The following is a 17,109-nucleotide window of genomic DNA, read 5'->3' as shown; positions in this document are numbered from 1 at the left end:
ATAGCACTGAGAGAAAACAGGTCTTTTCATGTTTTTCTGTAACCGAAAATAAGTAGCTTGATACCAATAAGTGTAAATAGGACATGTGTCATATCAACATAATCCAAGACCAATAAGACAATATTTTGGACCAAGCACTTAGTATGGACTGTTCATGTTGCACATTTGAGAAATGCTTATTTATGATCAGGAAAGAAACCATTTAATCCAAGCTTGCTCATGTCAAGATATCATGTCATATCCAGCTCTTGCAGTACAACTATGAACGTCTTTAATCATCGTAACATCATAGAGATTAGCACCCACTCCATGGGATTGATGAAGTGGTTTTGATGCTATAAAATATCAATATAAACCCATGATTCCCCTTGTAACTGCTCTCAGCAGACTGTTCCATAATGTGTTTCACTTGCCATAAACACCATAAGCCCTGTTGCTGGTGACAGTATTCAATGGTTTCACGTTCAACACCCCCCCCGCCCACGGGGCGTGTTTAATCAACCTCAGTGCTCGGTGGTGAAACCTGACTGGACGATCACAACGCTAATCCCTTTAGTGCTACCGCCGAGACAAATATTACCCTCCTCCTCCCCCCTGCTGAGGTTGGGGGGGAGGGGGGTTGGGGGTAATATTCCTCTCACGTTTGAATCCCGTCCGAATTCTTTGCTCTTGGTCTCTGAGAGGCGACGCAGGGCGGGGGTCAACCGCTCCCTGCTGGCTTCTAGAAGACACCGGGGGATATGGGTAAAATGTTTCCGTATACCAGCAGGCTGTCCTCTGCCTCTTCTGATTTGAGGGGGCTTGAGGGGGGTGCCTCAGGGTGCCTCAAGGGGTCTTAAACACCTAATCATCGTAAAACCAGGCCCCTATAACCTACGCTCACTACGACCTACATATAGATTTTTTTTTTTTTACACTTCAATGCATACTTTAACGTTTCACTGTATACTTGCATGTGACAAATAAAAAAACTATTTTTTGAATCTTATATCTAAACAATGAGGATGGGAAACACGCACGTGAAATGGCGGTGAGATGCAGTAGATCTGATCAGTTCAGGAACGATTAGCTAGGGGAGTACGTTTATTTAAAAGTATGAAAATCGCCAAGGATACAAACATATAACCCCCCGCGCATTTAACTCTCACCAAGTGAACCCCACCTTCCCCCCCCTCTGCTGACCCATCCACCCACCTATGTGGGCCAAACAAAAGGCGGAGATTTGGCTGCTGGGGTCGGAATGACGGATGGGAATGGGTGTGTGTGTGTGTGTGTGTGTGTGTGTGTGTGTGTGTGTGTGTGTGTGTGTGTGTGTGTGTGTGTGTGTGTGTGTGGAGGGGGGGATTGGGGGGAGAGGTGGGGGGGTTGTTTCCGCATGGCGCGTCTGTTGTTTGGTCACAACACAGAATTCAGACAAATCAAAACAACTGGACCCCGTTGCCTTGCACACCGACACAGACTGATACAAACGCACACACTAATACACACGCAGACACACACATGCACACGACCGGTGGCAAGTCATCACTTTTACACTGGAAATGCCGGCAGACCAGAGCAGGCGAATGTAGATCAGAGCCTTTGTTGAGAGAGACAGAGAGAGAGAGAGAGAGAGAGAGAGAGTAACACACAGACAGAGAGAGAGAGAGAGAGGGAGAGAGAGAGAGAGGGACCGAGAGAGAGAGGGAGAGAGAGAGAGAGAGTCACACACACAGACATAGGGAGAGAGAGGGAGAGAGAGTCACACACAGACAGAGAGAGAGAGAGAGAGGGGCCGAGAGAGAGAGGGAGAGGGAGGGAGAGAGAGAGTCACACACAGACAGAGAGAGAGAGAAAGGGAGAGAGAGAGTCACACACGCACACACACACACACACACACACACACACACACACACACACACACACACACACACACACACACACACAGAGAGGGGGTAAAGAGCTGACATAGGGACAGAGTGGGGTTTGATAGGCCAACATAATAATCAGTCCCGTCCTAAAGGCCGCCGGCAGCGGGCTAGCGGGGGTGCACTGCTGACTGGGGGCTCCTGTGTGTTCCCACCCATGCAGAGTCTGTGCGTAGCCGCAGCCAATGGGAAGCTGTCTCTATGTGGGGACGATTCAGGGGTCCTGTCCTGTATTTCAAAGCTAAAAGCTAAAAGCTAAGAAGAAGCGAACATGAAAACAAACGTGAAAGGCGTGACAGACGTACTATTAGGTCAAAGTGAGAGCTGGTGATTGGAGATGATATCTTTTTATTCGGAAGACTTGACTGAATTGGATGCATGGTCACATATCGTAAAAGCTACTCTTGAGCAAGGCTAGCGGCCTTGAGGCATTCATCACAGAGCGTTCAACAGTTGGAAGTACGTATGATCTATTCAAAAAAGTTTGAATATTTTTTGGGCTTATTGTGGAGGCCATAAAGATGAAAAACCCCTAAAGATGCTCAGTCGAACATGCACTAGTTTCGTATCAAATAGGATGGATCAAACTGCAATAGCACTTATTGCTTTGTGGCTTTGTCCAACTGCTTCTTGACATGTGTGTGAATGTATTCTTTAATGTACAGTAGGACTTTGATACTCCACCACAATCGACCACACAAATAGTGTCCTCATCGTATTGACCATCTTGTGTAGATCTTTTTCTGTGTGTCTGGTTATGTAACAGCAGGCGGAAGGGGACAAGTGACAATCAATGGGGTCATTGAGTCGTAACTTAATATAAAAGCAAACCAGGCCATTGATGTGACACTATGTCGACGCATCATTTCAGGGTCTAGCCATGGATGGCTGGCCCACAAAGGGTAAGGGTTAGCCCGGAAACACAAAGGAGGCGTTCCTGACGACCATGGCTGTCACCACCACGTCAGAGCCTGACGTGTCTCGCCGCATGATCAATAAAATGGGTCCATAAAGTCTCCACGACCTTGAAACGCGTTTTGCCCCGCCTGATCAATGTATCATTCTCATCGACATTTTAAATTAAAATATTTATTTAAAAAGTGTTTTTGCCTTTGGAGTAAAGGCTAATTTCAGGTTATTTTTCCAACAATAAAACCTAAACGAATTCAAAGTTTCGTTGCTGTTGCTGGTCCGGCCGCTGAGTGACGTCGAACGGATCGAAAAAGTCCAACCGACGACCTTGAGACGACGCAGTGCGCGAAACGTAACGGCGAACCAACCGATGCACGAAAAAATGAATAAAAACATTGCGATTAAGACCGTGTTTTATCGTTCGAAACATCGCGCGTGGACCGCGTAACCACGAGTCCGCCCTGCACGTGCCTCTCCGCTTGGCCAGTGGCGGGCTCTTCAGCCGTCCGGACTGCGCAAGCGCGCACATCAAACCGACAGCACGAGACGCCGTGGTGTCGCGCGGTCGGTCTCCCGCCTTCCCGTGGTCATAATAGTGCGTGTCCAGGTGTCCCTGAGCAAGACACCTGACCCTCTTGCTCCCGACGAGCTGGCTGTCGCCCTGCATGGTGGACACCGCCGTGAAAGGTGGAATGAATGGGTGAACCTGAGGCAGTATTGTAAGGCGCGTGGAGTTGCCACTGGTTGGAGCAGCGCTGTATAAACGCAGTCCATTTAGTCCATTTACCAGAAGAGGGAAAGCGAGGCAGAGTTGGTATGAGAGAGGTGAGCGCTATTCGCAGAGCTCAGTTTTTTTTCACTCCAGAGCTCCTCCTCCTCCTCCTCCTCCTCCTCCTCCTCCACTGGAGTCAGAGTGGGGTAGGACTGTCACAGAGCTCCTCCTCCTCCTCCTCCTAGCCCTCCTCCTCCTCCTCCAGCGGAGTCAGAGAGGACTGTAGGACTGTCACATTTGCTGCTGCTGGTGCCGCTGCTCAATGACAGCAAGACGAGGGCGCAGGAGCAGATCCCTCGTGTTTCGACCTGTTTTCTCGCTTCCCCTGAAGGTAAGGACGTGTGTTTCTGCGTCTGTGGGAGATGCTGCAGCCTCTCGTCTGCAGGTTGAGGGGTTCGTGGTGGGATGGAGCGACAAGGTGGTGGTTTTATAACAACTGGAAGGGGCGAGGGCGTTGAAGGGCACAGCGATGCAGATCGCATGTCGCGATACCTGGGGAAAATCCGTAGTCACCAGCCTCAGCACCACGGGTGCTTCAGTCTGACTCAGTGTTTTTTTTTTTTTAATCATCGTATTTTTTGTCTGCTCTTCGTTAAACAACAACGTCATGGGTCCGATGTACACATCACGTTTTCGTGGCGTTTATCATAGTCAGACGTCCAGTGAGTTCAGCACATAGGTTTTATCTGTTTGTGGTCCTGTGTGTTGTGAATGTCTGCTTTAGGACAAGTTCAATGCAGATATGTTGCTTTATTGGCCACTTATACCCTTGTGTGCAGTATAGTCTGTGCATATTTTCTATTATTAATGGTAGGCGGCTTGTGTAATCAATGGCTGAATTGATTTATTTAAGGCAAGGTATTTATCAGGCTTTATTTTGATCAATCGATGAGTGCACCTTATCGTTTCTATTTGTGGAATTATTTAATGGCAGTCTTCTGGAAATCCATCTAGGCCATGTTTTGAAACCTGGACTGAGTGAATAATGCATAGGAGTCTATATTCTGCCACGGCTCTTTGGTGACTAGCGCATAGAAGTTTTTTGAATTTTAGAGTTAATGCTGTATCTTATAGAACATCAATCTGAATGTTATTGAATAGGGTTGATTGATTGTTAATTGTTGTGTGTGTGTTATACTATATTTTTTCTGGGCACAATGTGTTCTGATTCATGGGAAAAATACATGCAGGCACACACACACACACACACACACACACACACACACACACACACACACACACACACACTCTTGTACAGCGTTGCTATTAAGTATTATTATATTACTTAATTAATTATTACCGTTATATTTCTAGTATTACTATTACTAAAAGGCTTCATGTTTCCAGATGACATTGTAAAATGTGAATACAATAAACCACGACTTTGGGTATTTTCACAATAGTTTTCACATCTTTCGTCCTTCTGTCCGTTCCAAGCATGTCACACCCCAGAGGCAGACGCGTGCAATCAGCACGATGCCGTTGACGTCCATCAGGCCGCGCTCATCCCGTCCGGAGACAAAACCCTTTACCTTGTCCTCTTGTGTTCATCTGCTAGATCAGGATAATATGAAGACACCGTTCGGAAGGCCTGACCCCGGGAAGAACCCACAATCCTTCCAACTGATTTGAAGCAGAGAACGACGCCATGCACTGTCTCCGATAAACCAAAAAGACCTTCCCTGCTCCCCCCCCCACTCCCTTGTCCCATCTCCTCACCCCTCTCCCCCCCCCCTCTCGCTCTCCTCTCTCTCTCTCTCTCTCTCTCTCTCCGCTCGGCTCTTCCCAGAGCGTGGGAAACGGAATACCGCACCACCACCACCACCACCACCACCACGGCGACATGGCTTCGGACCAAGTGTGCGTGGACTCCCTGGAGTGCCGCGCCCCGCCCGGTGCCGCCGCCACCGCCACCTACAAGGGGCGCCAGAAGCTGCGCAGGAAGCTGAGGCCCGTGCGCATCCTGGTGTTCGTGGTCGGGCTGGTCGCCATCAGCGCCGTCTCCTTCTCCTACAGTGCCTTGAGGTGGACGTCGGCGGCGGCGGGGGGCCCTCCGGGGGCCCTCGCGGCCGGGCCCCCGGAGGCGGCGGGCCCCCACCGGACGCTGCTGTCCACCCAGCTGCAGCGGGACCTCAACGCGTCGGGCGACAGCGCGGTGGCCATGAAGTCGGCGGCGGACGGGAACCACAGCCAGGGCGAGTACCCCACGGACCTGTTCACGCTGGAGGAGCGGCGGCAGGGCGCCGTGGTGCTTCACGTCTTCGGCATGCTCTACATGTTCATCGCCCTGGCCATCGTGTGCGACGAGTTCTTCGTGCCGGCGCTCACCGTCATCACGGAGAAGCTGTCCATCTCGGACGACGTGGCGGGCGCCACCTTCATGGCGGCGGGCGGCTCGGCGCCGGAGCTGTTCACGTCCATCATTGGCGTGTTCATCTCGCACAGCAACGTCGGCATCGGCACCATCGTGGGCTCGGCCGTCTTCAACATCCTGTTCGTCATCGGCATGTGCGCCATCTTCTCCAAGGAGATCCTGAACCTGACGTGGTGGCCGCTGTTCCGCGACGTGTCCTTCTACATCGTGGACCTCATCATGCTCATCGTCTTCTTCCTGGACAACCTGATCTCCATGTGGGAGAGCGTGGCGCTGCTCTCGGGCTACGCCTGCTACGTCGTCTTCATGAAGTGCAACAGCTCGGTCGAGGGCTTTGTCAAGGGCTGCATGAGCAAGAACCAGGTGGTGGAGGTGGAGGTGCAACCAAAGGTGAGCCCCTGGCTTCCCCCCCCCTCCCTCCTAAGCACCCATCGCCCCCCCCCCCCCCACCCCTCCTTAACACCCATCTCTCCTCTTTAGCACCCCGACACCCCTTGTTTCTGTTTAAGGAGCGTTGGTCTCCCCCCAGCACCCCAATTCTCTCCGTCGGTTCAGCCACTGTTGTCTGTTTTGCGCGGTAGAAGCGTGACGGATGAAGCTTACTCAGGTGTTCTTGTTCGGTAATTATGCGAGAGGTATGGATTGTGTCGTAGCCTTGACTCGGAAGGCGATGTACACCTCTGAGCGCGCACAAGGACATGTCGAGAAAGGGACGCATAGGTCCGGGGACGTATTTGTTAACTAAGGAAACGCTCTGCTATCGATTCTGTTTACCTTCTTTGCACCAAACGTGTTATCCTTTTGACGTCGGGAGAATGTGTGTCGTCGTAGTGCGTCCATCTATTTTGTTGTAACTTCTTTCAAATATTCAGAGTTCTTAACATGTAAAATGCAAGTCAAAAGGGGCTCACAGTTGATAACATTTGATAGTTGTTTGGTCCTAGGCCTGATGTGCAGTCAGGTATAAAGTTAACACTTTAAGATGCATGAGAAAACGGGACCATGCTAAAACACATATTTTCTAGGTTTAGCTTGAGGCACTGGTGTCCCTGTCTGACACAGCAGATTCCTCCTAATGTATTAAGACTAGCCTGCCCTGAGAAGGGGAGGGAAAGACGTATCACTGCGTTTACAAGCGCATATTAGCTCAATGACCTTCGTAACCTTGGCCATCATTTCGACTGCTTTACCAGGGGTTTGTAGGTTAGGGTTCTTGGCATGTAATCCTTCAAATCACCATTGTTATTACCCTTTTGTTCCTTAGTTTAACTGGAATACAGTGCGGCAGTGGCTGTGTGTCATTAGCATAACACAGAGAGCCTTATGCCGGGTGAAAAGCCTCAAATCAGCCGAATGCAAAGCTTCTCAATGACACTTGAGGACAAGGCAAGGCCGTGCGCTACAATACCATAGTGGCCCGGAGATTATCCGCACGGATTTAGCTTCCAGATGACAATTTAGAGACGGCGTGCCAGAAAGTTGTACCATAAACTGCTGACTCGGTGAGGATTTATCTCCAAAGTACGTACAGTGCGCTAAATTGCCAGAGGTACACAATTACGGCGCCCCGGAGGCGGTTTCCACGGCGATGCTGACTCTCAGAGTAGCCTCCCGCGCGCAAAGAGGAGGATGCGACAGAGAGGGAGAGAGCCGCTGGGCGATGAGCGAGAGGCTGCCTACCACACCGCACGCGCGCACACACACACACACACACACACACACACACACACACACACACACACACACACACACACACACACACACACACACACACACACACACACACACACACACACACACACACACACACACGCACACACACACGCACAACCCATCCCTCCCCCCCCCTGTCCCGCAAGCGGTGGACATGGCAGACTCGGGTGACCTTGAGCTGTGTTGCATTCTGGGTATTTTCTGCACACCCATTATAGGTGCGTTCGTTCTCCCAGCACGTGATGGAGAGAGGGAAAAAACGGAGGGTGAGACAGCGAGAGAGAGAGAGAGAGAGAGAGAGAGACGGTTGTTGGAGACAGATGGGTCGATCAAGCCCAGTCACGTCTCATCTCCGAGACAGCCCACAGCCGACAGGCTGCTGCTCTCGTGCACAGCCTCCGCTGTCTCTCTGTCCACCCGGGTTGTCCTTTTTTCCTACAAACGTGAATGATGAACGGGTTCCGTTTACCGGCCCCTCACTTTTGGTTTACAACGACCCTTGGGAGTGTTATGAGTGTTTGAGGCTAATGTAACCCATCCACGCGGGTCTTCTAGGGTGTAAGAGGGAGGATGCTGGAGAGATCATCTCCATGTGAACTTTGTCAGGGGTGCAGTGAGAGTTACGCAACCCTTCTTCTATTTTTGAAGCGCTGCATGCGATATGAATGGATACATCATTTAGAATAGTCTCCAACACAAGGGAAGGCCAGGCTATTCCTCTCTGTATGTACGAGCTTTCAGCAGTCCCTCATATTTGTTTGTTGGATGACGAATCTGTTCAGAAATGTCTTGTTCCTCAGCCGGCTGTTGGCCATCGTTTTCACAGTTGCTCATGCGGTAATTATCAAAAGTGTGCGCATTCTTACTCATAAGTTTTCTGGTGTTTTAATTAAAAAAAACACAGAGTTGTGCCCACTCAGGATTAAAGTTGTGTAAGAGTGGCAAGGGCACCGTTTGCCTTCTTTATACCCTTGAGGGGAAAATATGTTATTTAATGTGGGCTTTCCTCAAATGATTTTAAACGTTTAAACGTGAGGACATTTGCTGTCCCCTCAGAATGTCAAATTCGCTGGCCTAGGCAGAAAGTGGACCGATAGTGTCAGCAGGATAGAGAGTGTGTGTGTGTGTGTCTGTGTGTGTGCACGCGGGCACGTGGGTGTGCGTGCGTGCGAGCGTAGTCGACATCCCATAGAAACAATCCTTTTGTTTGGGAGTGAGAGTCCGTTTTCCATCAACACATCGGAAAGGTCAAACCGGCCACGGGAAACGCTTGCTGACCTCAGACTGTGGCCTGATGGGAGTTGGAGTTGTTTCCGTGAGGTGCTAATGAGGATGGTGTGCGACGGAGAGATGGGGAAGCGATGTAACCTCAGAGAGAGGCGCACTGGCGCGGTGTGATGCTAGGTTCTTGGAAAGATGCGGTGAATGATGTGTGTGTGTTGTCTAACCCTGGGAGAGACGGGGAGGATCCCGTTTGGGGGGTAGGGCACATGCACACTGCCCATCCTCTGTGGAACATAACATGGTACAGACGTGTGCACCAGCTGGGTTTGTTATTCTCCTGTACTGCCCAGGTCGGCAGTTTAAGTGGCTAAGTTACAGGTGGTTAAGTTTCGAGTTTAAGTTTGGATTGGGTATGTTTTAGGATTAGTGAGTGAGGCATGGTTAAGTTAAGGTTTAGCGGTGGTAAAGGTTAGATATTTGGTTAGTGATGGTTAAGTTTAGGTATCAGCTTTGACGTGGTTAAGTTAATGTTTTAAGTTAGATGTTGTTTAATTTAGGCATTAAGTTAGAGTAGGTATTAGATAAGAAATGCTCCAGTTTAGCGTTCAATGTTTTTTGTGGTTAAGATCAGATTCTATTCGTTTAGTTTCCAGTCTGCACCATAACCAGTCCAAGGAATTTAACCAAAGAATGAAACTGGGCCTTCTAACAGCAATATTTTATTATTGTATTATTGTAGTAGGGTTAGAGCCTTTGCTCGGGTATTCCAATTTCCTTGAAATGAATGGACTTTAAACAGGCCAGAGGCAGAATGAACAAAAATGTCCACAATTTAGAGATAAACACAGAGATGCCACTGGATTCCACATTTGACCAAAGACAACACGGTACATCAATCCAACGATCACAGCTCAGGTTGGATGCAGTAGTTTGTCTCCCTCTGAGTTTGGGTAACTCTCGTTCACCGTCACTCCCTAAGTGTGTTGTGTCTGTGTGTGCGTTGTGTTTCTGATTGGACAGATATTGCCTCAGTGGTCTGCTGGTAGGCTAACCGCCCTCATTAGTCTTATTATACTTGATACACACGCCAATGAACACATGCACCTAATTGAAAACCAAACCAAAAAGCCTGTGGGGCTAGAACGGAGTACTGCTCCTGTTCTTAGTGCTAGAATAATAGGAAAGAATAATTGTTGCATAATAAGAATTATCAAACATTTCATCATTGAGAAATAACTTAATAACAGTATTGATCACTATACTGGCAGCATAACTGAAAGAAGAGAACTTTACAATAATATAATGTGTTGGGTAGAACCTAAATATATATATATATATATATAGCTTAATTGATAACTGACCAGTGGTAACTGACAATATATATATATATATACACATACATACATACATACATACATACATACATACATACATACATACATACATACATACATACATACATACATACATACATGCATACATACCTTCATACATACGGTACATCCATATGAGCAAAAATACACGATAATGCTGAAACGTGGTTGTCAGTAGCAGGTATTCAGTAGAGAAACAGGAAGCCAAGCCGCCTGCCGCGTCCTGGCTGGAGAGCAGTGCCAAGGAATAACAGCGGCGTAAATATGTGCGTGCCACTGATCGTGGTGACCTGGCACACAGATGCTGCTGGGCGCTTTCATTTATTTATTCATTCCCTTTTATTTATTTATTTCCAACGTTCATAATCCAATGCTAATGTGAGTCCGTTCGGACAGGAAGTTCAAAGGAAAAATCTGCTGACCGTAAAAGTGTATTCCCCACGGTATTCCCCATGGACCGCTCATCAGAGGGCGACTGGAGGGTGGATATTCCATCGACGTCGTATCGATCGCGCTCCACACATCATCTATCATTTCATTTCGGGGGGAGTGCACCCGAAACAGAGGACAGACTAACATAGCATGTCCCGTGGGTTTAATTAAGGGACAGCAGGGCGGAGATGACCGCCGCTGTTCGAGTGCTGTCAATAATCCCTTTTAGCGCACGCTTGTTTAAAGTGTGCGACCACTTCATTTGACACGGACGTTTGAGCGAGCGCAAACCAATTAACCGCGACTTCGCCGGAGCCGTCATCGTCTTTTCATTCACGTCTATCTAATGAAGACTTTGGCTGACCACCGCCGCCGCTAAGCACAACCTTCAAGGCCTCTCGCTCCACGCCTCCGACCCAGTACACTATCGTAGCCCCCCCCCCCCCCCCTAAAAAAAAAAAAACATGGGGTCCCATACCAGGGACCCCTTTCTGTGTGTTCTAACTCGGGACCTGACGTGGAAGCGTTCAAGGCTAAACCTGCGGCCGGCAGCGCCGCCAAAGCCCCCTCGTGGGAGACTGCCCCCTCCAAACCACCGCAGCGCCACACCTGCCCCAGAAAGGGCGTCCGAGACCCTCCGATACATCCCAGCGCCCTTTCCTCTCCCGCCGTTCTGCGTCGGTTCCCCCTCGACGCGGGATCCCTCGCGGCCGTCGACCAGGTTTCCAAAGAGCGACAGCCGCACCTCTGACAAGGCCAACGATGGGATCCATAAAAAAGTTCTATCTGTAGACTCTTCATGGCACTTATCCATGGATGACACAGCGTTGGAGCATTGCAGTGCTCGCTGTGGGGGGAGAGAGGGTGCAGTGGGGGGCAGATGGCTACACCCAGGCTTAATCTTCTTGGACGAGCGCCCCGGGCGGTCTTAAGGCATGCAGAGGGGACTTGGCGCGAGGCGCAGAGGACTGATTGCTGCCGGGCGAGGGGTCAGCTCGCTGCGTGCGCCCGGGGCGACTGCACGAGGGCCAGGACTCGAGCCGGGCAGCGTTTGCATGGTGGCGTCCGCCTCTTCACACACGCAGACACGCAGTCACGCAGACACGCAGACACGCAGACACGCAGACACGCAGTGCACATGAGCACGCGGGCAGCTCCACCCGTCACGCAACCCGCGCACCACTGCGAGGGCGTTTTGAAGGTCGTACGAGCGCCGGGGGAGCTCTCTCCTCCTCCTCCTCCCCCTCCATCGATCGCCCCGGCCCGAATCAAGATGGCCGCGCCCAGCAGCCGATAGCGAATCGCGCTCGCACCCTCAAGCGCTGACCCCCCCCCCTCAGTGCAGGCCCGTGCCTCCCCCAGATCACCACCACTCTACTCTGCACCTTTCCCTGGGTGTTAATGCCCGGGGGGGCTTTGCGTCGGGCCGAGGGGGGGGTGGTGGGTGGGGCAGCATGCGTTCACCCGTCAGCTCTGCTCGGCGCTGTTTGCCGCCTCCCCGCCGATCATTCCTTCCACGCCCCTCTCCTTCGTCTTCTCCTTCGTCCTCTACTTCTCCTCCTTCTCCTTCTCCTCCTCCTCCTCCTCCTCCTCCTCGTTCTTATTCTTCTTCTTCTTCTTCTTCTTCTGCAAAGATAATCAAGTGACAATAGCCGCGGCGGCACGGAACGCTTTATCATCGGGGTGCGGCCTCGCTATTGTTATGTTGTAATTATTTATTTTTCTTTTATTTACTCTGACTTCATGGTTTCGGATAAAACTGTATGGACGCATTGTGAAGATGCTAGGTTTTGAAACACTATTGTCGAAGGCCTAATTTGAATCGGCCGCAGTGGGTTTCCAGACGTGACTTGTGTGTGTGTGTGTGTGTGTGTGTGTGTGTGTGTGTGTGTGTGTGTGTGTGTGTACCCGCCTCATCTAACAGTGTGTAGTTCCAGTTGAGTCTAGTTCAGTCTTGGTTTCACTCGGAGCCACCGTCAACATGTGTTCAAGTGACACACTGTTAACCTTTTAATGCGACAAACCAAGTGAACGCTGAACCGGAGAGCTGTCTCATGTTGACTCAGCTCCCCGCCTTTGGCAGCAAAACAGAGTGTGAACCGAAACCACAACAAGCCGGGAGCATCTCCCACCGTTGTTTGTTTTGCATAACAGACAACAGGTTAACCTGTGTGTGTGTGTGTGTCTGTGTGTGTGTGTGTGGATCTTTGGTCCTATTTCACAAGGCAGGGATAATGAACAGCTAGTCTGTCATTATTGTGATATTTTCATAACCTGATCGCTGTGCATTATCCCGCTCATAACACGGTTAGATAACACGACTACTCACTAAATAAATTATAATTTATTATAATTTGACCCGAAAAAGGACTAGTTAGTTAGCTTGGAACTGCGTCCATAGCAACGGTTTGTTAAACATAGCAGTGGTCTGCTATCCAAAAATCTCGTAATTTACCAATCATAATCGAGTTTTCAACAACGCTGTGTAATAACTGGTGTTAATATGCGTCTTGGGTGATCCGATCAGAATGGATAGCTCTTAGATCGTCTTAGATCTCACTTCCCCTCGCTAGATGCAAATAAGCACGTACATCATTTCCATTTGCAAAGACAAAAGTGCTGTATCTAACTGTCTGGAGGCAGCAACACACTTCAAGTCTGCCAGAAATGAAAAGCAGAATAAATCAAAGCGTTACAGACAGAGTCTATTCCTTGGCAAACCGAATTGGCAAAACTGATTGACCCAATCATTACATATCTCCACGGGCTTTTCAAATTGGACGTGAACAAGGCCAGCTGTGATGCTGTTATTCACCAATCACGCGAAACGACGCGTCATTTGCGAACGCAGTGCTACCGTGTGACTCAGAACCCGTTCACGCCGCTGCTTAATGAGCAGGGGCCCATACACAGCCTCCGAATGTGGTCTGAGATTGGATCTCAACCGGCCCGGGGCGCATTCAAACCTGTACCTAGAGGCGTCCTCTTGTGATCGGATCCCCCATGACGTGAGCGTGCCAGGTGGGAACGGGACCTTCGTGTGAGCGTGGACTTGATATGGAACAATAAAGAAAAGGCCTCTGACCCGGTCCTGGGCAGCGCAGAGGCCACCGTCAGGGAGAGTATGTTACACCTGGTAGTACCGGTGTTAGCGGGGGGGATCTCTGGGTGAACGCTATCAGCCCGCCCGCTCGTCTCCCGCGCCGCCTGAGCTGGTGTGCGTGTGACAGGCAGATGTTGGTGCCGCCCAAGATGGGAGGTGCAACCCCAGATGCGTTTCCAGGGGCTATAAATAGCCTCGCCGAGGCACCATCCCCCATCAGGGAGCCAATTCGTAGATCAGCTGCAATGAGGAACGCTTCTTCGTCGCTCCCCCCCCCCCCCCCCCGCCGATTTGGCTATTGCGTCAAACGGGGGTGGGGGGCGGGGAGCTGTGTCCCCTACCGGGTGATCTTGCCCGGACCCCCGGCAGACTGGTCCCAGCTCAGCAGGCCTTTCGTGTGGTCTGTGGCCTTGTGGGGGTCCTGGATTGAACACATCTACGGATTCGTGTCTCATGATGTTGAGAAATCGATGCCCTGCGTTTTGAATCGTGTCTATTTGTTGCCAACCGTTTTTGTTTTCAGATTGTGTCAAACTGAAATTTATTTGAAATGAATACGTTTTGACAATCATTTTGTATTGGGCTGTTGAAATCCTGATCCTTAAATGTTCCTTTTGATTGACATTTGGAATAATAGCCTAATATTTATATGATTTTGTAGGATTTAAAATCTACGTATCAAAACAAAATCTATCTTCTTTCGTTCTCACAACTGAGGATTTGGAAACATGGCGCATTATTTAAAAAGGCAAATGAAATTTGGTTGAGAGGGAGAATAATGTGGCCAGGGTGTGTGGCCTTGCCTTCCTTTGTGCATCCTTGCCTTGGGAGGACCTCAGTGGCTCTTCCTACAAACTGTTTCTCCGGCCATAATGGAGTGCCCTTGGTCGTCTTCTTCACCAGGAGGGTTGTGGTAGTGGCCTTCAATCGTCGCTCCCCACGTGAGCTCCATGTAGTACGCCGTTTTACTGCGAAGAAACCTGACAGTACTCGTGTGCTGTTGTTCACCAGGACAAATACAGTCCATGACGTATACATTGAATACATTGAACAGAATATGCATGGGATGGGTCACCTTTTGATGTGCAGTGTGCATTGGCTTGTGCACAAACACACACACACACACACACACACACACACACAGACCCTCACATGCACACCAACATATGTACAAAAACAAAAACACACACACATACACACATAAGCATACACACGCACACATACACGCAGGTACGCTCACACACATACACAGAGCTCACACACACGCACACACACATACACAGAGCTCTCACACACACACATACACGCAGTGTGAGTGTGAAGGCAAAACAAGAGCGCTAGGTTCCTATAGCGTCTCTAAAATAGAATCGACGCTGCTTCCATCTCACCGTGACGACAGCGATGACGATTCCATCTTTCTTCTTCTTCTTCTACTTCTTTTTTATTCTGCAGGGAGGGGGGGGGAGGGGAGTCTTAGAGATGTAAAAGCAAAAAAAAAATCATGGTGGACCAATCGCATCGCAGCACGTTGGCTGTGGACGATTCAAGACACAACTACTTCACTCGACCGTCTTCCTTGTTATTCGCCGTGCTCACTTTGTCACGCTGTTCTGCGACGGCATTGTCACCTTTTTCGTGTCATCTTCTCATCCCCAAATTAGATTTAATGACATTCAGAATCATTCCGCGGAGGAGAAGTCGTCATTTGCATCATAAAAGCGTACGCCTTTATTTTGTAACCGTCCCATGATTGATAATGGTATTGTTATGGTTTCCTCCTGGGAGTCGTTTGGTCGGCGCTGGCCCACTTGGTTAATGAATGACACTCGAAGGTCACGGGCCGCACGCACACACACACTGGCACGCATGTCACTGGCACGCACGTCACAGGCACACACACACACACACACACACTCATCCTCGGGAGGAGGAGGGGGGCCGTGGGGAGAAGAAGAGAAACGCAGCGAGGCGCTGAATCGCTGCGTTAAAACAGAGAAAGGCCCATCACGCATGCAAAGCGGCCTTTTGTTAACGCTTTACACATTAATGATGTCGTGCAGAACGCCACGCTCGTACTCACAAAAGGCCCGTCCGCCGGCGCCAGAGCCGGAAGAAGTTTCAAGGTCGTCGGTGGCGACGCAGTATCGTCTGACAGGGGGGAACGCTGTGACAGCGCGGCCGCGGTGGATACGGATGAGGGCTAGACTGTATTCTAATGAGCTGGATACTGTAGTCACGTGACCGGGGGAGTTGTATTGACGTTTCACACATGGGAGGTTACCCACAAAATAGCTGTGGGGGGTTTGTCGGTGGCGAGGGCGGAATGGGGCCAAAGAGGGATTTTAAAAGTTTAATTTAAATGAAATCACATCGGGTGAAATGACAGCTCAAAGTGGCAATCTCGAAGTGTTCATGAAAAATAAATGTATATTAAAGTTGCAGTATGTGATATTTTAACTGGCTCTTAACTTAAAAATGACATGGACAATCTTTAGTCAATGACAACAGATGTTATTTCAATGATGTTTTAAGTAAAATCATATCCTACAACAGCTATATTCTGAAAATAGAATTGCTGGCCAGCCCATACAACCCATACCACAATGGTGACTGAGCCTATGGCCCACTAATAGAGGCTGTTCCATTTGTAGTATTATGTTGTAAGGTTAATGTAATGTAATGTTGTGAATGTAGTGTCACTGGTGACACTGTTGGGCTCTATGAGAACATTGCCGCTCTTGGCCAAAGTTATCGCCAAAGAGATTGAAAGGAAAATCTTCGATAGTGCCGCTTTTAAGGTCCCATGACATGCCACCAGGTGTGAGTGTGATTGGATGTTACAAGCCGTTTTGAAGATCAGTCTCTTATGACATCAAAAGTGGGCATGTCCACCTAGATGTGTGCTGGATAGATCAGTCTACCAGCCTACCCAGTGGACTGTAGCAAACGTTGCTCATCTATCCGTCACACATCTAGGTGGATTTTCAAAACGGCTTGTAGCGGCTGATCCCGCTCACACCTGGTGGCGTGTCACGGGACCTTTAACCAAGATGGCCATGCACGCAGTCCGGACAATGGATGCTGTAATAGAAAGCAATAAACGAAATGTCCCATTGTGCTGTGCTGTAGCCACAAGGGACCTCATTGTGTTGTCGTCTGTGTGTTTTCCTCATTGTGTTGTCGTCCGTCTCGCCTATATTGCGCCATGCGAGCAATGTGTCATGGAGCACTTTGACTGTTGAAGTATCGTTTGCGTCAAATCATCTGATACCTATTGCGTTCGCTTAAGAATGTGATGC

General features: G+C 49.6%; 1 protein-coding gene across 1 annotated transcript in view; it reads left to right on the top strand.

Annotated features, from left to right (window-relative positions):
* Positions 1–5,434: 5,434 nt before the first annotated feature.
* Positions 5,435–17,109, top strand: part of LOC307091132 (solute carrier family 24 member 2) — a gene marked incomplete at both ends in the record, with an annotated part of 47,176 nt that continues 35,501 nt past the window's right edge. Inside the window, one exon of the mRNA XM_079758021.1 lies at positions 5,435–6,355. Coding sequence (XP_079614147.1) covers positions 5,435–6,355 — 921 coding nt within the window. The remainder of the gene's footprint in view (positions 6,356–17,109) is intronic.

This window comes from Pollachius pollachius, assembly GCF_949987615.1.
Source record: "Pollachius pollachius genome assembly, chromosome: 20".
Lineage (NCBI taxonomy): Eukaryota > Metazoa > Chordata > Actinopteri > Gadiformes > Gadidae > Pollachius > Pollachius pollachius.
Note: the sequence above shows the minus strand (reverse complement) of the source record. Positions and strands in the feature narration are given on the sequence as shown.